Raw genomic sequence first — 21725 nt, 5'->3', positions numbered from 1 at the left:
TGCATTCCCCCCCCCCCCCCCCTCTGCAATGGTGCAGGTGAATGATTAAAACAATTTTATCCCCTGTAATCAAACCTCTAAATAAATATTAATAATAAATTGACCACCTCCAGTAAACAACCAGTTTTCCAGATTGTTTTTTATTTTAGTTTTAAACAAGAAATAATAATAATAATAATAATAATAATAATAATAATAATAATAATAATCATCTATCTCTTCTAATTTTGTCTCAGTTCTTAATGTTTGGAACTGAGACAAAATTAGAAGGATTTGTATGCAGTCACCAGGGCATAACAGAGCTAATAATTCTCGCCCCAAAATTGCACTAAGATGCTGATTTTTGGCAAGTAGGCATTTCTCAGCATGTTCTTTCCAAATATACTAACATATCCCATAATTTCATAAAATAATTAAGTTTTTGTGACATCATCACTTTACAACTCTTAATCACGACAATGTTTTATTTTAAGCATAGTTTCTTTCGTTTCTGTCAAAATTTGTGGCAGTTTGGATAAAATTGGAGCAGGCATCCAAATGCAGCCACGACACGATATTTCTTGGATTTATGAAAAATTTTAGTTGAAATATTAACTTCTTTTAATCTGGCAGATTTGGTCACCCATATAGGAGAACAGGAGATTTGCTCCATATCTGGGAGACTCGTAGACAAACTGGGAGAGTTGGCATAACTGCAATAAGTCACAAAAAGATGGTGTGACTTGTTTTACTGACTGTCTCAGTTACGTTACTTGACGTCAATACCGGAAGTCGTCTACAATGTTGTTATTTTGACCAAGCAAAACCATGAGATCTGGGGTAGGTGGCCGACACAAAAAATACAAAAAACTAAAAGAAAAAGATGAAGAAAGGGGGTTACTAGAAGCGTCACAACATGTGCACTTTGAGCTTAAGGGCCCTGTGACTGCAACAAAAACATTGCACAACATTTCAGGTTGTGTCTTATGAGGGGAGGGGGGTGCAAGCCCGGTGCAAGGAAAAGTAGACTAGAACCATGTATATCAAACCTTTAACAGAAAAATTATACAATAATATTAAGCTTACTTTACGCTCAATTGAATGTAAACATATATAGCGAGACTAAACAGTAATTAGGTAAATTACATTAAATCGGCATGCAGCAAACGCTACCTTACCTACAAGCCATTCGTCAGGTTTCGGAAACTCCTTCTTGCTTACGCGTAAAGTGTAAGCCAACCCTTTATTTTTGCCTTTGGCAAATTCAATCCCCAGTGAAAAGCCTGTACTTGCGCTGTACTTTCTATAATAATCCAACATGCTATCGCTATTGATGAATTCTATAAAGTTTACCGCCGCTTTGGAATGGTTACTGATCAACTCAATAACCAGACGGGCGTTTGGAACATCATTGATGACATACCCAATCGCTCTGCTTGAATTACTCTGTGACCCAAAACTCGTCAGCCCCGGAGAAGAAACATTAGCGATGGGTATTTCGCTGTCCTTGACAACTGGGAGCTCTTTCGATTTTACTCCAAGCCTAATGGCGAACAGAATCAAAATCCACCATATCGGGATGAGCACTTCTTGTAACGTCTCCCGCAAGTTTCGTCGCTTGATCAGGTAGTTTTTTCGGAGAATATATTTAGTTTGATTCAAGACTCCCATTTCTCAAACAGGTGTTGTGACCAACAAGCCATGGCGCTGACCTCTTTTATATCCGCGCGAATGACGTCACGCAAACATTTTGGGCCAAATACATTTTAGCTTATGATGTAATGCTTCAGTCGAACTACACAAATTTTTGTTTTATTAGACGAACAAGCGCCCAAACTGAACCCCATAAGAAGTATTCGCGCACATAGCCCATGCTTAATACCAGAAAGTGGGCTGGATGATTAGCAACCCGGGTCGTAACTGAAATCTTCGGTGATGTTCTGAAATATTGACTGACGTGACGTTTACCTTTGACACACTCCTGATCCCGTGATCAATAAATTATTTTTAAAAATCCGGAAAATAAAAAAATACAATAGAGTGAATGGAGTCCTGAAGTACTTAAGTGATCACGTCTCAAAAACTAGATTTGGGACATTAGGGGATAAGATAGGTTCATACGCTCCCAAATAATTTGCCTTAGTTCAACTGGTTTAGAAAGGTTTAAATAGTATGGATCAGTATGGGGGTCATCAGGGTATAAAATTCCCAAGTATCCCCCATATTCGAGGAGTTTTTTCAAAGAGGGACTTATGTTTAACAATTACTTATGAGCTCGAGATTTCTATGCGTGATAAATGATTCGGGCTTTGCTCTCATCAACTATCACGCGATAGAAATCGTCACGCCTATCTCCAGCATTCGTGATAGAACGCCAGTAGATTTATACTAAAAAAATAAAATAATATACATATAATATAAGGAGAAACGCGGGACCGACGAATACTCCCGTTCGTATTTCATATGCACGTGAAATGACGTCACGCAAACATTTTTGAGCCAAATACGTTTAGCATATGATGTAATGCTCGAGTGACTACACAGACCATCTACTTCATTATTGTTTTATATAAGACGAAAACTGAACCCCAAAAGAATCGAAGTCAGTCGCGCTTAATACCCTAGAAGTGCGCTGGGTAATTAGAAGTGGTCGTAACTGAAATCTTCGGTGGAGTTCTCATAACCAAACTCTGAATTGCTTTTATAAATGTTGACTGACGTTACTCTTACTCTAAAATCCCGTGACTAATTCAAAGCAGGAAAATATTAAACTTCAATTTTAAATAATTGAGTCCTAAAGTGATGACGTCATAAAAAGCTAACTTTGGGAATGATAGGTTATATATGCTACGCGCCTCGTTGGCTTTCTATCATCTCTTAGTATAAATCTACTAGTCTTCTATCACGAGTGCTGTTCATGAGTAGAGTGAGTAGTGCCCGGCGTGACTCATTTATATCATTATTCAATAAAAACGTGAACCTGTCTTGTTGCTAAGTTGTGAACGACTAGTGGATTGACACTAAAGCAATTAGATTATTCGCTCTCAATTTCTAACGCGTGATAGTTGATTCGGGCTTCGCCCTCATCATCTATCACGCGATAGAAATTTCGACCTCATAATCTAACGCACGCTCGATCTTGCTGATTTCGCTTTGCAAGACAACCTGCAGAAGACAATTTAATGGTCACTATTTTTGGGCAAGGTATAAATAAACAATAGCCTTCATTTGGCGCGAAAATATGCTCAGATATTTGTCCGCGGACATTATCTGTTCCGAGAAGCGAACAGTTTTCCGAGAGCGAAGCTCCAGGAAAACTGTGAGCTTCGAGGAGCAGAGTTTTACTTTCAGTAAAATCTAATTTAATTCAGACGAAATTAAGTCCTAGCTGTGTCTTGTTTCCCGTAGTTAGTGCAAGAATAGGTCATTCTACAGTTCTAGCATCCCATTTTATGTCCAATCTAGACGCATTCAATACGAAACTTACTGTATTTGCTGACGAAGTTGTCATTAAGAAAGCGACAATGTTGTAGGGTGAAAAAAGTGAGATGGTCAAATGCCCCGGGGTAATTGGGTACTGAAGGCTAATGCCCGACCCCCGGGATGGACATTGTGGGAAAATGCTCCACCATTGCCCGGGGGGGGGGGATGGGCACAGCTGGAATTGACTGATGCATTATCCTTCAAATATTTTTCGCAACATGTAGCAACGAGCTTGAGACTATTTGAACATTTTGTTTAAGAACAGTTTACCGTCAAAAACGTTTAGAGCGTATGTTGTTTTCTGATATTGCTTTATCGACCAGCAGGTTTATCTCTCTTTCTGTCACAAAAGCATACCGTTCCCCAATCTTGATATTAATTTTAATAATTTGTAAACAAGACGCGCCTTGATCCAGTTTTTCAAAAGTTAGGTGAGAAATTTGAAAAGACTTACTGTATGATGTCGCGTACGCTTTTACGCTTTTTTCGGACAACCTTTGTCGAAACAACTGTATCCAAACCAGTCTCTCCTTCTCAGCGCTGTGACCTGCCTAACCATTCTTACAAACACATGGCAGTCTGTGGAATTTCTCTACATCATGAGTAACTTAACGTATTTTCTCGATTAAACGCCCCCGGCGTTTATTTAAAACTTGGCCTCAGGCACCCGGCGTTTATTTGAAGCCGGCGTTTAATCGGGGTCCGGCGTTTATTAATGAAGTAAAATTTTCATCAATTTTTAGGTTGATTTATTATTTTACATTATTTGAGACCCCTTGCGCAGTTTGTCAAGGCGGGACGATTTCTCCCCTGGACCCGACCTGACAGACCTGAGAGTGCCTCAGTCATAACAACACTGAACGTGAACATTGCTATATATTTTCAAGTTTGTTTTGTTGTACAGCATACATCGCAGTTAATGTTACGCCAGACTTGTTTGTTAAGCATTTATTAAGGTAACAAAAGCAGTATACCATACAGTACTTGTCATAGCAGTGCTTTTCTAGTGAATATCTCTACTTGTTGGCTCGACGCAAATAAACGCCGGTACCTCGAACAAACGCCCCGGCGTTTATTTAAAAGTTAGCAGTTTTGACCCGGCGTTTAATCGGGGTCCGGTGTTTAATCGAGAAAATACGGTATGCTCAGAAAGCACAAAAGTTTAGAAAAAAAATTCATCTTCCAAATCGGCACTCTTAATCCCCACAGAATCAACGAACGCTTGTCATTCGACTAATCGCTTATTCTTGTTTTTAACGTTACCATGCTCCCAGCTCCACTGCTCACTATATAAACCACGTACAACCCAACGCTCCAAATGTCAGCACTCGAATCCCTTTACGGTGGCGAACTCTAAACATTCGTTTCCACTCTTCATGACGCAGGACCACAGTTTCTTCAAAAACAAACCGCCCTGCTTATTCATCTTTTTGCTCACTGCAATTTGGAGATGAGATATTGGTACTGTATACAAACGCTCCTAAATTTGCCCTTGTTCGACTGGTTTAGAACTGGAGTTAAAGTTAGAAGGGCTTGTGTGGGGTCATCAGAACATAAACGTTCCGGGTGGCACTCCCTCAAAAAACCTATACAGGCAGGTGCAGTCGCCCAACGGGGTAGTGAGTTTGGCCTTTGCAACTCCTAATCATATCAGGGAGGGGGGGGGGGGGGGGGGGGAGTAATATTGCAAAAGCGCGAAAAAGCTTCAAAATAGTCATTTGCCATTACTTCAAAAACCAGTAACTGTGTTTAGAACAAATAATATTTGTTTATAAAAAAACAATATTTAAAAAAGAGCAAGGCTGATTTCACTGTTGCCGAAATATTTTGATTCCAATCATGATCTCCAAAGACATGGCCGTTTTTTATCCAGGATGTTATAGAGACTGACCCTAAGGGAAAAGACGTAAGGTTACAATTTCAGTAAAACAACTGACACCTGAAGTATTTCGAACCGATTTACAGCATAGCCCAGCAAGTTCTCTGCAAATGTGAGCATTCAGCTTTTATCCGATACACTTGTGTACGCAAGGACCCGTATAAGAGCTCAGTTTAGAGCAAAGTTAATTATCATTTTAAAGCTTATTAAATGGAGAAAATTCGGAAGTCCTAATCTTATGTGATAAAACAAAAGTAGGCTATTTTCACGATGACTTTATTTTACTATAACTACCAGAATCCTTTTCGTTTTCTTTCTTATTTAAATTTTGTAATCCCCAATTTGCAAGCCCTAACAACAAACTGAAGGGTTGTGGTAGTTGTAGTAAATGAAACTATCGTTAAAATGGCCAATTGCAATCCCTGTGAGACTTAAAGTGGAAATTGACCGAAGTTTCTAACTGATAAGCCCGACTATTTTACCCTACGGAACATCCCGTGGCTGCAAGATTCCAGGCGTAGTCAAACGATAACAATCGAAGATTAATATCGATTGCCTATAGACATCGATATATAACGATTGAGTCGTGGATTGGTATCTATTACTATCAATTGTTATCGGAAACGATTCTTGTCTTTTTACAAGTTACACCGATAAAATCATTGGCACGAGTTATTTAAACCATTGACAAAAATCAAGAAACAGAAGAAACCACTGACAAAACTCAAGAGACCGGTTGAAACCACAAGCAAAAAGAAAGACTGAAACGGTTGAAGCCATCAGGCCCGCAACCAGACTGTCAGGAGAGGGGAGGCAATTATTGTTGTGGGCGCCTAAGGCACCAGCGTCTAGGGGGGTGTGGAGGCTTTAGCTCTCAAATGCTGTTTTTAGCGTTCTTCGTGGATATTTCTTCAAAAAATCACTCTTGTTCAAGTGCAGAATGGTCACCTTGTACAACATTACATCTCTGAAATTTCTCAGCACTTTCTGTCACTGATGCAAGCTCAGCAATTTTTTTATTCCTCATGTAATATGTTTCTTTGTCTTTCTGAAGCTCCTCGTACAACATTAAAAACAATTCAAAAATTTTCCAATTCTTTCTCCCATCAGATATCATACAGTAAACTTATTTGTCATTTTTACTTGGAAATGGAGCATTTGTCTGAAGTTCAGTATCCTCAGTAACCCTCAAGCGATATGTTCCTCTGCCTGTCTGTATACCTTGTACAACATTACACCTCAGATATTTCTCAGCACTTTCTGCCACTGTTATAAGCTCAGCAATTTTAGATGTATCTGTCTCATTCTTGTGCTTTTCAAATTCAGATCTTATCCTCTGTCTTCCTGCTTCTAATGTGTGTTCATCCCCTTTAAAGACCTTTAGCCGCGTCCTGTGAAGTGACCGATAACATGACAACACCTAGAGAGATGATGACGTGAGAACACAAATTGCTTAGACTTTATGCATTTGTCATCAGCTTCCCCAGGAAGATGGGGGGGGGGGGGGGGGTATATTTGTGAGCATAAACTCATTTAAAATTATACTGTGTATGTAATGTTAAAACAACACTGGCAAAGCTCAACAGGTTGTCTTTTGTGATCATCAAACTGGTTTTACCGAACTCTATGCAGGGCTTCTGATAGGGTGCGAAAAAAATTTGGAAATTATGCGGCACCTTCAAGTCTCATTATGCGGCAAGAAAGGTCTATTATGCGGCAAATTATGCAATTTCATTTTAGCTAATTTAACCTTGTTTTATTAAGTCTATTAAGAGGAGCACAATCCATTTTTTGCTGTTCAAGAAGCAATTACAGCATGGGGAAATGAAGAAACAGCTAAAATAAATCATTTGTTGCCACATTTCAAATTATTGAAAATGAGATATTGCTAATTTGGTCAAGTAAGCGTCTTTTGCTTCCCACCGGCACTTTTTGTCCGGGTTCCGCTCGTGTGACTCAGCTTCAAGGTCACAAACTTTCGAAGATGATCAACCACTATGTTGCACGAAGAGCAAAACAACAGACCATCATCAACATGAAACATTCTTCGGGGTACTTTCTTGCCCTGTCTTTCGCCGAAATATTTACAGGAAGGTGCGATCTTTTTTCTCCTGCGAATAAGCGCTCGGCGTTTTAACAACAAACTTATCCATAATGAGGATGTCTGTTTTAATTAAAACAATAAAACTACATATTGCAAGTGACTATTGAGCAGTTTTCACGCCAATACCTACAATGTACATCGCAAGTTTGAAGGGATCAAATGACATCTTAAAAATATATCAATGATTGTGATTGGTGTATTTACATAAAAGGATTGTTTATTCCGTGCCAATGATCTCTCGCTTAATATTGAAAACCAGCACTAGGTTCCCAACATGTAAAATGAAGCATAGAACACCTGTTTGTTTGCCTGTTCAACGAATGAACGCTTCCAGGTGATTTTTGACGCCTTTTGAAAGAAAAAACTCCTTGAGATAATGTTTAAATTATCGGAGAACTTAACATTAAGCGAGATTTTTGCTCTTTTTTTCTTAAATTGTGCGATTTTGTACAAATTCTGCGATTTTTCATGAATTATGCGATTTGTTGCAATTTTAGGTCAATTATGCGAAATTGCAACATTGCATAATATCAGAAGCCCTGTCTATGGTAAACTTGGATTGACTTGTATAAACAATTATTCCACGAACATGCATTTAATGAGATGATAGATAGTACACGGCAAGTTGGCTATAATCATACCATATCCAACAAGCAAGAGTGGCATCACTTTTTTTTATCAAAAAAAAAGTAGTCTGCAAGATCTTGCTGGTTTCGCTTTGCAAGAACACCCAGAAAACAATTTAATGGTTGCTATTTCTCTGGCAAGGTATACTGGTGTAAATTGCTTCAGTAGACTAAATTGGGCATGCGTTATGGAAATTTTGACGTGTATACAACATGTACATGAACGTGCTCTGCAGACTGGCTCCCACCTGTGTAATCCTCTCTGTAAAACAGACACAGTGAGCTTCAATCAATCAATATCAATCAATATTTATTTGCCCCCGGTGATTCATTCATTCATTTACAGTAATATAATCTGCATATATAATAAGGTGCAGGAACTCTCAACAAACCCCTGGGGCGGGGGGGAGGGGACTCCCATATAAAAGTGATGGGGTTGATGGCCGGAAATTCTGAAAAGAACCCCTAAAAGGTACCAGAATTATGTTTTATCGGCGTGGTCTGAATGACTTTTTTACCCCTTTGGCCTAAGAAGTACCAAATAATAGACTGACCTCTTTCATAAATGGAGGGCTTAATTGTTGTTCTTTTGTATGCATTTAAATTAGCATTCCTGGCCTCGCTAGCATGTGTAAAAACAAAAGTATTTTCACTCAAAAGTGAGGTCAAGAAAGCTTATTTGCATGCACATAAAAAAATACTAATTATGCCCTCCATTATGAAAGAGGTCTATTGACCTTAAGGATGGTGCCTACTTTAGTTACTGTCAGTGTGCATACATTCTGCACATCTCAAGATACTGGGGTTTCCTATGGGTGGTGCCTACTAATACAGGGAAATTTTTGCATGGTTTAAAAATATGCAGAGAAAGCAGAACTTAGCAAGTGCGCTTGGTATCCAAAAAGAAAATTGGGGGTAACCATGCATTTTTCAAAGATAATTAAGCTTGGAAAAAAACGCCATACATTGCTTTGTATTTTACTGGTTTTTGAATTATCTCTGAAAAATGCGTGGTTACCCCCAATTTTTGTTTTGCATTCCAATAGCCATTGCCAAAATTTGCTTTTCCCGCTTAGTCATAAACCATGCAAAAATACTTCTGTATTAGTAGGCATATATGTCATTTTAGATTTTAGCAACCGAAGGGGTACTAAACCACAACTTTTAACCCCTAAGAAGTAGGACGATCACCCACGCCACTTTTATATGGGATCCCCCCCCTCCCCGGGAACAAACACTACTGGGTAAGGAGAGCCCCTGTTACAGCTTATTGTTTACTGCTGATTTATAACATGTCCATATCTTACGTATTTAATAGAGATATTCACATTTCGTAATTACAAGATACATTTCTGGAAGTTAAATCACAAAGAAGGTATTATTTGATTTTCTTCTTCAAAATATCCCGGCCTGATCAATCGATGACAATCGATCATCGGAAATCCAATCGATCAATCGATATCAATCAATGTCAATTAGTTAATTGATATCGATTGATATCGGTCAATCGATGACCAATAGATAATCACAAGCTTGGGTCAATTAGCTGACTGTTTTCGATTTGTAATTTTAGTTCTGCTCGTGGCTCACAGTATACGTGACTGGTGACCCAAACCCGTACAATATGTCTGAAGTTATTTTAACTATCTACAACATTGTAGTTAAAGGGTATCATGAATGTCCATTTTCTGTTGAACTTGGTGAGTGTTTCGTTGCTCAAAAAAAGAGGGGAGATCGAGGGAACGCACTAAAAGTTCTAGACACAACACGTGGTCGTGGGAAACTGGGTCACCTCCAACGGGATTTGGAAGCACCGCTTTGGCCTCTGAGAATCGAAATTGTTGTATAATTATGCAAATCAGTCGGTAAAAACGAGGTCGGGTAAGAACGAGAAGCAAGCCACGCAATTTTCGGATCGCACTCACTCGACTATCACAAAGAAATATGAGAGATTACTCACAGTCTACATAAACCCACATGTCCATTTGATATATGAACCAATAAATTCCTGTTGCTGTTGCTGTTTGTTGTCTTATAAGCGGGACGTAATGTGCAAGCCTCCATAATCGGACATTCAATCTATCTTCTTGTTAAAAGGAAATACGGAAACCGATGACAATCGATGACAATCAATGACAATCGATGGCAATCGATGACAATCGATGTCAATTAAAAAACACACGTTTTTTGGTCATCGATTGGTCATCGATTTCCAATATCAATCGATTAATTGTTATCGATTGACATCGATTGCCATCGATTGTTATCGATTACCAATTTCATCGATTGATCAGGCCGGGAAATATATACTGTATTTGATTTACAGCAGACGATGGAAGATTGCTCTGTACTTGACTGCATCTGTATTTTATCGAATGTTTATGTCTGCAACTTTCAAGCTTTGTTGTCTACATATAAGTGGCTTAACTGTATAGAAATATAGCTTTAATGCCCTTACCTTTGATCTCAAGCTGCTCATGTCATAAGTTTAAAGTTGATGAGCTAATTTCTATCCAAAATCATTTTCAACGTGCAACTGAGTTCAACTGGATACAAAGTCGGACGTACGTAAAGAACTGGCACTAGCCTCATACCCAGTCTCCTCGCGGTAGGAAACAAGATGGCGACCAACACAGCCAAGAAAGCAAGGAAACAGATTTCTCAGCCAATTGGTCCTCGAAAGTCTGAGAATTCCTCCGGAACAACGTACAACATTTGGTATAATAAGAACTTAGGGGAAAGAGGTCACTCGAAGGAAAAAACTCCTGCTACCACGCGATGCAATATCGCGAATGATAGCGGAGCAACAAAGGGTAGTGAAAGGCGATGGGACGGAACGTTTCTCTGTTTGAAATTTGCCAGGGGTTGTTGTCCGTTTGGATATGAGTGTTCTTGGATCCACGATTTGCCTTCGGGCGAATTCGATGCAAACTTAGAAACGACAAAGGACTGCTTTGGAAGAGAGAGACATGAACATGTTAGAGATGACCAGAGTGGAGTTGGATCGTTTTCGGCTGACCCGCAAACAGCAAGGACTCTTTATGTTGGTGGAATATCCGTAACGCCTGATGTCCAATCCATTGTCTATAAGCACTTCAGGGAATGGGGGGAGATTGATAACGTCAGGGTGTTGCAGTCAAAAGGTGTGGCTTTTGTTCGTTATAAGAATCGGTCAAGCGCAGAGTTTGCTAGGGAAGCTATGCAGAATCAGTCTCTTGCTCATGGTGAGATTTTAAATGTGAGGTGGGCTACAGACGATCCCAACCCTTGGGTTGTTAAGGGAAAGAAGGAAAGGAGCAAAGAACAGCTTGTTAGTGCAATCCTTCAGGACTATGATGGACCCCTGATAATTTCACAGGACAGTGACAAAGGCGGTCCTCCTGAGAAGCGTCAACGAAGGAGCTGTGAGCCACAAGTGCAAGGAGAGGCAGTGGGTTACTATCCCAATACTGATTATCAATATTTTAAGGTTAATGCAAACTCTGATATTAAATCTGATTCACAGACAAGTCACTTGCTTGTTGGCCAAGTGACTGGTTATAGCACAGCAAGCAATGAGCAACCAAAGACTCTATCTGAACTTGTTAGATGGTCAAAAGAACAAGCAATACTTGACAGAACAACACAATCATCACACTCAAAGCAGTTGCCGATTAAGAAGGATGCAAAAGAGGCAAAGAACTCTGAATCAGGAAGTTTTTCACTGGTGTCTGCCTATGATTCTTCTTCAGATGATGAAACTGAAGACAAAGACTGAAATATGTAACTTAAGTTAACGTTAGAAACTCAGATTTCTTTTATAGTCTAAACTACATTATAGGCCCACTTAACTCAGCAAAACATTACATCAGTATTGCTTCATGCATTATTTTCTTATTGCCACTCACTTGAAGCAGAATGTTTCTACAATTCCAGACAAAAAAGTTGCTTTTAGGAAGCACATGCAAGATAAATTTTATCTTGCATGTGTCACCCTTAATGACCCAGGAGCAGATAGGAGCAGATTGTTTTAGCCACAGGGCAAAGATTGTATGGATTTAGTTTCAGGGCTATCACCAATTTATGAAGTATGAGGCATTTGTATGTGTGTTATGTACGTGCACGTGAACTTTGGTGTAACTTATGGTGTAGCCTTGGCTGAAAGTCAAACTCAGGAAGTAACATAACAAACTATTATCATTTCTGAAACTATAAAGCAAGTTTTCTTCTTTTCCAAGATTAGGCTTAAGAGTCATTACTATCCGATGATTTATCCTTACCTTTATTACTGTAACATTGTTTGATGATGAAGTTACAAAACTAACCTTCATCGTCTTGTGATTTTACGAAATCAGAATTTAAAAAAAAGTATAAATTTGGAGCAATTTGATCTGTTCTTGAAACATGTTTTGCATAGGCTTGATCGATTACCAGCCAATGTTTGGGAAATGAGCCCGTGCTCACCCCTGAAGGGGTGGAAAACTGAATCCAGAGGAGCAGCAGAAATCAAGCCTATGTTTTGCATTGAACCGTTGATGGCTAACAGCCTTCAACACACTTACTTTATTGTTTGAAGAAAAAATAATGCTTTATCTCTTTCTCAGATTTCTTATTTCTTCATTCGTTATACTTGTTGCAGAATATCTAAGCCTCACTACATGGCATGGACTCTTTTATAATACTGTTTATCAATCCCAGGGTAGTTTACGCACCTCTCACCGCTGAGGAGATAAATGGACACGGGGGATATACCATGATCCTCTACTTTCCTAGTTTCAAAATGGCGGACTTGTAAAGGAAATTGAAACTCGGCGACAAAAGCAAAATTAAATATGAAGCGTTCTGCAGATCAAACAGACGACATTCGGACAAAGAAAACTCGTCCAGATGCTTCGAAAACAAAAAACAGCTTCGCTGTGTCTCCAATCGAAGCTTTTCGTGGAGAACTTCCTTTCTATCGTCAACCAGTTGAGGTTGGTTGCTTCTCTCTCGATGACAAGAGAGGATTTCACGACGACAGTCGCCAGTTGCGGCTTTTCAAACCCCCTCACAATATAAACTTCGACCTTCGTGCTGGGTATAAAGAGTTTGTGAAACGGAACGAGGATGAAAAAGAAGGGTTGGAGCATTTGTTGCAATGGGTTAACCGTCACAGAGAGAAGTTTGAAGTCATTCAAAGTCCAACAGCAAAACGGTTTGCAAGCGAAAATCCTCCACTTGCAAGGTAAAAATAGAAAACACGGTAAAAATTGAAAGAATACTCAGGGAGTCTGATAAATTCGTGAAACTCTCTTGTTGTTTCTCCCAGAGTACTTCGTTTATACTGGTTTATAGGTCTTCGTTTTCTAGACACTCGAGTGCACATTATGAAACCTTGAATTGTTTTGTTGTGGAATAGACCATTTCCGAGTTGCCTTGCTCCTAATTATGAAAGCCAGTCTTCATGCATAGTTTTTATTATGAAAATAAGTTTTCATATGCAATCAAAATGTATTTTTCACATAAAAAGCTTTGTACTCAGCCTTGCTTTCATATTGAGATTCAAAGCAATTCAGAAATGTCCAAATGGGTCGCATTTTCATCTGAAGTCTTAGACTTGGCTTAGGGAATCCCAAGAGCATAAATTATATTAGCCTGCAAAGCAAGCATTTGCGTGGGGTTTTTTAGGTTTTTTGCTTTTTTGACTGCGCGAAAAAAAAAAAAAAAAAAAAAGCAGCTGTAGTTCTAATTTTCATGCAATTGAAAAGCGAAAAACACAACCCCCCCACAGAAATGCTTGCTATATATGCAGGCTAAAGTTAGATGGAAACACATAATTTGATCCCTTGTGGAAAGAGGAATAACTTAATGAATATATCATTCCACTTTGGTGCAGAATTTTGTCACTTTAGCTAGCCTGAAAATGCATACAGAATTTTTTTTGATTAGTGACTGAGGCTGAGCTATTTAACCCTTAACCCTTAATATCAAAGAACAAATATCCTATCTTGTCCCCATACTTTTCTATCGAAGTACTAGGGAGAGGTTAATAAAAGATCAAGAAAATTTACCTTGGGTGATCATATCCTCATGACCTCAGGGGTTAACAAAGTATTGATAATACAAGGAGAAATTTGATGCTGATCACTGTTAGGGCTTGAAGGATTAATGAGTTGGTGAGTGTACAGAAATCCACTTAAGACAATAGCCAAAAGGACTTCTTGATATCCATAGAACAACTCAATTCAATATTGAAATTATCGAAAATTCAAATGACTTTTTATATGCCGTAAATGCCCAGTTTTTGCTTTCTACACTTTCTAGTTGTAAGCCTGGTTCCTCTTCCTACCATTTTTTACATTACTAACTTTCAATATTGACAATTTTTTTTCATTACTCAGCTTACACACAGACTTCATAACATGGAGAGGACACCTGACAAAGATCATGTGCACTGTTTATGAAACAAGAGAGTCCTGGCAGATGGCAGCAACCCTGTACAATGGAACAATCTACATCAGTGAGATAGAGACTGAAGAAAACAGGCACAAGCGTGAAAATATGGAGGAGAGACATAAAGAGATGAGCTTTTGGGGATACAACTTTGAGAGCTACGTCACTTCAACAATGGACAAGAGCTGCCAATACAAGAATGGAGCGGCAAAAACAGAAAAACGTGCTTGTAATGACAGCGAGGCATTCATTACTGTGATTAGAACCAGGCTAGGAAAACACTCCCTGGTGTTTGGTGCTGAAGTGGATTGCTGTGCTAAGGTTCATTATTGCAATTTTCATGTTCTTAATAAAACTTATCATCAGCAAGCCTAAAGCCCACCATCTTTACCCTTTAACCCCTAATATCCAAGAACAAATTCTCCTACCTTGTACCCATACTCTTTTTATAAAAGAACTGGGGAGAAGTTATTACAATATCTAGAATATTCACCTTGGGTGATCATATCCTTAATTCTCACGATCTTTGGGGTTGAATAAGTGTTGATGTTATAAGGAGAATTTGATGCTTTAAACAGCATCAAATTTCTCCTTAATAAAAAACCTATAAACTCTGCTAACAACCCAAAACAGCTTCAAACAGCTAACTTGAAAAGCCCAAGGACTTAAATTTGGGGCTTCAGAGGGGCTAATATTATGAATTTGCAGTATTTAAGGTGCAAAAGCAATCTTTCCTTTCTGCTTTTCCCATTTTGTTGGCCTTTCTATCCAGAGACATACCACTCATGATCTACAGACAATAATCTGGCTTGACTGCTCCAAGAAAGCATAGCAACAAACTTAGGACATTACAGAATGAGGCCATGTGGTCCATTTAAGAACTAACAGAAAAAACATGTTCACACTGGGATATGCAACATAGACTAAGAATTTTTTTTTATTTTATCATTAGCCTCTTCCAGGTGTTCAGTTTGTTGGGGTGCAGCGCGAAAAAATAAAGAAAAAGCGTGCGAAGCTTCCCTTCGCGCACTTTTTCTTTATTTTTCGCACGCCTTTTTTCGCGCTGCGCCCCAACTAACTGAACGCCTGGAAGAGGCTATTTTATGGTAGGGGTTTCTTACATTTCCAAAATTTAATGACCTTCAAAATATTATATTATTAACAACCTACATACTGACCAGTTGAGGGGATACAGTGTATCTCTCAAAGTGCTCTAATTTGCATGGCAGACTCTTGCTTGACTCCAGCCTCCTTGATTTACCTAAAGTCGATCAACTGCTGGACAAAAAGACCTTAAAATACTCGGCCGCAAAGGACTGGAACAGCTTTAATACCCCACCATCTTAGGGACTCCTCCCTTGGACTTTTTAAAAAGTCTGTTTTTTCTTACCAGCAGGATGTTGATTAAAGCAGTGATATTAAAATGCCAATTTCTAGTTTTATAAATACCCTCCCTCCAATTTTATCACTTTATAATGATGTATGGATATTTCCATATTTTGGTATTCTTACTGTTTACTGCATATATTGGTTAATACCTGCTGGCTGTAATTTTTAATTTTTGCTGACCTGTTTTTGCAGTTTAAATAAAGCTTTATTATTTTTATTGTGATGATGATGATGATGATGATGATGATCTTGACTAGCATAAACTGGCCCTTTGGAATATTGTTGAGTACAAAATCCAATACTACCTCAAGTACCATTATCTACTTTGGGTGGTTGTGTATTTGAGATCTGACTTCCACTCTGCGGTCTTCACTAATAGCATTTTATTGTTTTTTTGGAATAATCGACTTTGAAGCCTTACTAAATTTAACCACAAGATTTTCTGTTTCTGTCAATATAGGAAGATGGCGATGCACCAGCAAACTACATAGAACTCAAAACTTCCATTCAGCCTCACCATCATAACCAGCACTTCACCTTCAAACGCTTCAAGCTGATCAAGTGGTGGGCCCAGTCGTACCTTGCTGGGGTACCAAAGATCATCTGTGGCTTCAGAGATCACCATGGCACTGTTAAAGAACTTCAAACATACAACACTTTAGCGATACCAAGGCTGGTCAGGGATGGAGAAGGACTGTGGGAATCCTCCATTTGTCTAAACTTTCTGGACAGATTTCTGGACTGGGTGAAGACAGTGGTGACAAAAAGTGGACCTGATGTTGTGTACATGTTCTCATGGAGGGACCCCTTTGTGGAAGTAACAGTTTCTGAAGTTTTGGACGGGTCTCACCGTGTCCTTCCAGACTGGTATTTGGAGAGTTCAGGGAATGCTTCCTCTCCTTAACTGTTATTAACAATGCATAGGTTATGTTTTCCCATTCTGACTACACTTGCATTGACGTTGGATTCAATTTTTTGGTTCCTTAAGAAAAGGCAACATCTTTGTACTGTTTCTGTATCCGTTAGTCTGTCTATTTTGCCAAAACCAATGAAATGTTATATTAAAACAAGGTCTGTACTGGGAAAATTTTGGTAAAGTTCCCTTTTTTGAAAACTTGCAAAAAAAAAGGAGGGATCAATATTTTCCCAATATGGACCGAACAAGCTAGTTCAATAAGGTTTTTATTGTGAAGGCTTTCCCTCTTGTTGCTTTCTAGTCTGTGTGAAACTTGTTCAAAAACTGAAAAGTTAGCTCATTTGAGATTTGGAAGAAGATGCATTTCTTAAAAGTGCCGAATGTTTAAAAGGGTCAACTTTTTAAACAGACCAACTATGAAATGAAGGACAATCAATGGCTTAATGTGCTCCTTTCAAACTTACATTGTAATGCAAGCAGTCCATCGTAGTGGTCCGTTTAGGAAAATTCAGACTGCTCAGGTTGCCAATGGCAATTAGAATGCTCCTTGTCAGTGCCAATAGGTTCAGCTGTGTATAAATTATAATAAATTATGTACTAATTTATAGCCTTTCTCAAAGTCTGTTTTTGGCATAGCCCTGTTTTGTGGTATCTGTTATTCATGTTCTACAACTTGTGGCAAGTGTAATATGCATTTAGTGAAATATCCCTGGATAATAAGAACACTTTCAACAGACATTTACTTTGTAATGTGTATACAACTCTTCATGGTGCCTTTTTATTTCAAAAAAGAGCTTAAACTTTAAACTATTCACTAAAAATAAGTATTGCATTGTACTGTGTATAACACTCTAAAAACATGCTTTTTGTAAGAAAATAAGACGGTCATAACTACAGCATGGTGTTATAATTACTGAAGAAGCAAACTGTACTTATAAGCCCGATGGCTTCCCTTGGGCTTCCTCACCATTTGTGTTTAAATAATAATAAATAATTTTTGCATTTGTACAATTTATGGCCAAACAATAAACTGAAACTGAAACTACTGTCTGTGATTAAAACCAAACTTGTACATGGATAACCTTAGTGGGGTTCATGCGTGTCCCGTGGAGGCCCAGTTTTAAAATAGTTCATCAACACTGTATTGCTGCTTTACTCAAGTCTTTACTGTTGAGAAACGTTACCTAACATCCATTCAAATTTCAAACAGTTGATGACCTGAGATGACAACATCGCATGTTGTGGGAATTATGTCAGTTATTATTCTCTGAAAAAAAAAATGACACTTCTGCTTCCCCCATCTTGGATTTCTCAATTTCTCCAGAACATCAAAAAACTGACTCAAATGTGATCAAAACCAATAAATTCATGCTAAAATGATATTAAAGTTGAAACAAAAATTCTAAAAACATGCCAGTCAAAATGTGGTTGCTGTGAAAATATCAAATTCCCCAAGTATTGACATATACCAAATTGCTGTGAAAGAAATTTTAGAAATTCAAAAGACACAACATTTTGGTAGCTTTTGCTTTCATATTATAATAGTTAAATAAATGTTTGAGGTCAGTTTAAGCACTTTCCCCCTCCCTCCCTGGGCAAGTAATGTGTATATACACAATCTCCCTACTAGTGACTTAAGAAATATATGAGAAAAAAGAGGAGAATATCGATGTTGATATCGAAAAACAAAACATTGTTAGCTATTGTTGTAGAAGTTTGAGAGAACTCATCACCAACCAAAATCACTTCTCGCCTACACTGTACAGATTGTGTTTTGCAGATTAATGAATTCTCATTAAATGCAAGTATAAAAACATGGAAAATGCAGATTAATGAATTTTCAATAGACGCAAGGGTAAAAACATGGATACTGGATATGTACTTTATTATTGTATATAGTTGTTGTAGCCTAGGATTTTTTTGTTGCAAATTTGACAGATTGTTGTACGTTGTTTAAAATTAGGATAGTGTCCCCGATTAGTAAGCCAATATGAATTATAGGCTAGCTAGAAGATTGACACTAAAATAAAGTTATTATTATTATTATTATTATTACTATTAATGCTTTAATTATATTTTTTATCTCTTCCTAGAAACAAGAATTTATCCAACACTGATAAAACACAATTTCATTAATAGCCTTTCTTGTGATTTTCGACCTCTTTTAAAAGGAAAGGTAAAGAGTGATTCGGGTGATAGCTTGTCTTTTCATTTCAAATTATGCTTTTGTCTATTATTGCAATAGACCCTTCCACTTTGTTTCAGTGATTAAGTGAAATCACTCTAGGGTTACTGTAATACTGATTATATTATTAAAAGTTAAAAGTTGAGAAAAACAGTAAACATTGGTTGGAATAAAAATGCTGAAAATTTATTTATTTGTAACATTTTTAAAAACGTCCATTTTTTTTGTATATCTGCATTGCACATTGTACAACTACTGTAGCTGGAAATACAAATAATTTATTAATTCACTCTGAGTTCATGTAAATCCTCATGTTTCTTTCCCAATTTTTTTCTTTCTTTTCTATGGCTTGCCTTTCCCTTCGACTACTTCTTCTCTGTTGTTTCCCCTTCTGTTTCTCTTTAGAGTTTACTTTTCTCCTTTGCACAGCATTGCAGTCATTTGGTCCAAAGTGTGTTACTCTAGCCTGTTCACTTCCCTTGCTACCTAATCCCAGTCGATCTCTTTTCAGGACTGTCTTTACCGGAAATTTCCTTCCTATACCTTCTGGTCCTAAACCTGTAAAGAGAAAAACAAAACTGACATTACCACCCAGGCATTGCACCTTTGTGTTTGCTCAAGGCCTCTGTTACTACATAATCCTGTCATTTCAACTGTCAGTAAAATGGTTCACCTAGGTTTAAGTAATATGCCCATGTGATAAGGGAAGGGTTGAGGATCTTTCATACCCTCATGCACTCAGTTTCAACGCTTATATGAGAGGACGGATAATTTATTACATCCCAGGAGGGGAGGGATAGAAGTGTCTTTACAATAATTTATTTTTGTGCCCCCCTCCCCCAACCACCAAGAAAAGTTAAATCCACCCTGCAGAACAATAATTTAATTTTAAAATATACCCTATCAGTCTTTAAAATACTCTTTCTTCCCTACAAAGTATTGAATAAGGCAGATATACAAAAATGAGCAAAGATACAGCTATATACAGTGTATGTGAAGTGGTGGTATCTCAGAGAGTCAAGTTAGGGAAAGTATCGTATGTCATCTTCATAATTGTCACTGTCACAACATTTTGTTAATGCTGGAGTCTACTGTTACTTTACCACCCTCACATTTCACATAAGGTAAATAATCACCCACTAAAAATGGAAATTGACCTCCCCCCCCCCCAAAAAAAAAAAAAAAAAAAATGCTGCCCCCACCTTACCCAGGACATAATACACAATCAGTCTCCAAGCTGCACAATGCCTGTATCATTACAAGCGACTGCCTTGTGAATAAGGAAAGGACAGTCTTTTATGGTTACTTAGGAGAGAAATTTCCTGAAACAGTGTTTCATCAGATCATTAACCAGCAATAATTATTGGTTGGACTCATCTAGATTTTACTAATATATATTTATTTTGCCATTATTTAGTTAGCTCTAGTAGCATAGATGTAATGCACTTATGTATTATTTTTACCTCTATGATGCACAGCTTCACTATAAATAAGTGAAAGGAGGTTGGACTAAAGTTACTCAACAGAGTTGGTAACTAAAGGTAAATTGGCCACCATAAAGAGATTTGAGTGCTGACGTTTCAAGGAGAGTGGATTCACTCTGACGAAGGGCAAACCCCCAAACATCAGCACTCGAATCTCTTTACAGTGGTCAAATTACCTTATCAACTCTGTTAACAAAATCAAACATTTGTTTGTTCTCCCCACCGACGCAGCACCAAAGTTTCTTTAAAACTAACCCCCTTATCCATTTGTTTATTTCAAGTCTACCAACTGGAAAAAAGATGAGTAATTAGCATACAGTGTACCTTGATCTTCATTCCAACCAGACTTTAACATCAATTGGTAACCAATATTGCCCTCTGGAATGTAGTAAAATGTCCTTTGAGGCTTCCGCTGTGTGTTAAACAAGTGAACTGTTGAACCCTCATGCACCTTCTTGTCATCGGTAAACTCTTGCTCACAGATTGAGCACCAAAATTTTGCTTTCTCGATACAAGATTCCTTTTTGCTGGTTTTCTTACGTTTGGATTTAATGCCACCTTTGTAGGACACAAGTAAATCTATAATGTCAAAATTCTTAGCAAGTCTGGCAAGATCCAATGCCGTTCTTCCTTGTGAATCCTTGTGATTTCTCCAAAGTGCTCCTTTCTCCAAGAGATATTTAACGACACGAAACTGTCCATTGTGTGATGCACACATCAATGCAGTCCAAGAAAACTGATCGCACACATTTATGTCTATGCTATGTGTGGAAAGAAAATCCTGAAGTTGCCTTAACCTTCCTTCCTGAGCATTTTTAAGAAATTGGTTCACTACTCTTTTATATGAAGAAGACGGAATATGTTTTCTTTGAGACCTTGGACAGGATTTTTTACTATGTCCATCATCTTCATAATCATGCTTACAATCATCGTCACCATCATCTGAGGTGTCTGTTGAGCAAGAATGGGTTACTCTTTCATATTCTCTCTTCCTTGACTTCAGATATTGCCTGGAAGTGCCAACAGTTTGTACATCTGAACGGTCAGAAGACAAGACACTTTCATAAAATGTCCTCGCCTCTTCACCAGACATTTTCCCAGTTTCATTGCATTTTGTCTTACTATTTGATGGAACTACGCCATCCTTAGTTTCTTTAGCCGATACAAACCTCTGTAAAAGATATGGAAAGCTCATCTCTACAATGTAGGTGCTTTTTCTCGATATTTTTTTTCCTCTCAAACACATTCACAGACTGGCCGCCATCTTGG

At 38.1% G+C, this 21725-nt stretch overlaps 5 protein-coding genes across 6 annotated transcripts in view; 2 read left to right on the top strand and 3 right to left on the bottom strand.

The window, feature by feature from the left end:
- Positions 1–1688, bottom strand: part of LOC146462378 (cholesterol transporter ABCA5-like) — a 29083-nt gene extending 27395 nt beyond the window's left edge. For both annotated transcript variants that reach the window (XM_085085682.1, XM_085085684.1), the window contains exon 1: positions 1158–1688. In XM_085085682.1, the coding sequence (XP_084941808.1) occupies positions 1158–1650 (493 nt within the window). In that variant the 5' untranslated portion in view covers positions 1651–1688. The remainder of the gene's footprint in view (positions 1–1157) is intronic.
- Positions 1689–6341: 4653 nt separating this feature from the next.
- LOC146462377 (complex III assembly factor LYRM7-like) lies at positions 6342–10662 on the bottom strand. The gene is made up of 2 exons (XM_085085712.1): positions 10530–10662; positions 6342–6761 (listed from the first exon to the last, which is right to left on the bottom strand). Exons 1-2 carry the CDS (start codon positions 10548–10550, stop codon positions 6468–6470), a joined length of 315 nt encoding a protein of 104 aa, XP_084941838.1. The 5' UTR covers positions 10551–10662; the 3' UTR covers positions 6342–6467.
- LOC146462376 (uncharacterized) lies at positions 10639–12429 on the top strand. The gene has a single exon (XM_085085710.1). The coding sequence runs from the start codon at positions 10692–10694 to the stop codon at positions 11826–11828; it is 1137 nt and encodes a 378-aa protein (XP_084941836.1). The 5' UTR covers positions 10639–10691; the 3' UTR covers positions 11829–12429.
- A 149-nt stretch (positions 12430–12578) lies between these two features.
- On the top strand, positions 12579–17832 carry LOC146462375 (decapping and exoribonuclease protein-like). Its single transcript, XM_085085708.1, has 3 exons — positions 12579–13274; positions 14431–14803; positions 16332–17832. The coding sequence occupies exons 1-3, from the start codon at positions 12883–12885 to the stop codon at positions 16773–16775; spliced, it is 1209 nt and encodes a 402-aa protein (XP_084941834.1). The 5' UTR covers positions 12579–12882; the 3' UTR covers positions 16776–17832.
- A 153-nt stretch (positions 17833–17985) lies between these two features.
- Positions 17986–21702, bottom strand: LOC146462374 (G patch domain and ankyrin repeat-containing protein 1-like). Its single transcript, XM_085085709.1, has 2 exons — positions 20781–21702; positions 17986–19530 (listed from the first exon to the last, which is right to left on the bottom strand). Exons 1-2 carry the CDS (start codon positions 21700–21702, stop codon positions 19259–19261), a joined length of 1194 nt encoding a protein of 397 aa, XP_084941835.1. The 3' UTR covers positions 17986–19258.
- Between the last annotated feature and the right edge of the window lie 23 nt (positions 21703–21725).

This window comes from Pavona decussata, unplaced genomic scaffold (assembly GCF_977016875.1).
Source record: "Pavona decussata unplaced genomic scaffold, jaPavDecu1.1 SCAFFOLD_189, whole genome shotgun sequence".
Taxonomy (NCBI): Eukaryota; Metazoa; Cnidaria; class Anthozoa; order Scleractinia; family Agariciidae; genus Pavona; species Pavona decussata.
This window is presented reverse-complemented; position numbering and strand designations above follow the sequence as displayed.

Excerpts from the sequence above, each read along its gene's own strand:
- LOC146462377 (XM_085085712.1), bottom strand. The coding sequence starts at position 10,550 with ATGAGCAGCTTGAGATCAAAG. Across the intron at positions 6,762-10,529 it reads TGAGCAGCTTGAGATCAAAG|GTGTTGTCATGTTATCGGTC; the intron begins GTAAGGGCATTA and ends TCATCTCTCTAG.
- LOC146462376 (XM_085085710.1), top strand. The coding sequence starts at position 10,692 with ATGGCGACCAACACAGCCAAGAAAGCAAGGAAACAGATTTCTCAGCCA.
- LOC146462375 (XM_085085708.1), top strand. The coding sequence starts at position 12,883 with ATGAAGCGTTCTGCAGATCAAACAGACGACATTCGGACAAAGAAAACT. Across the intron at positions 13,275-14,430 it reads GAAAATCCTCCACTTGCAAG|CTTACACACAGACTTCATAA; the intron begins GTAAAAATAGAA and ends TTCATTACTCAG. Across the intron at positions 14,804-16,331 it reads AAGTGGATTGCTGTGCTAAG|GAAGATGGCGATGCACCAGC; the intron begins GTTCATTATTGC and ends CTGTCAATATAG.
- LOC146462374 (XM_085085709.1), bottom strand. The coding sequence starts at position 21,702 with ATGTGTTTGAGAGGAAAAAAAATATCGAGAAAAAGCACCTACATTGTA. Across the intron at positions 19,531-20,780 it reads TGGTTGGAATGAAGATCAAG|GTTTAGGACCAGAAGGTATA; the intron begins GTACACTGTATG and ends TTCTCTTTACAG.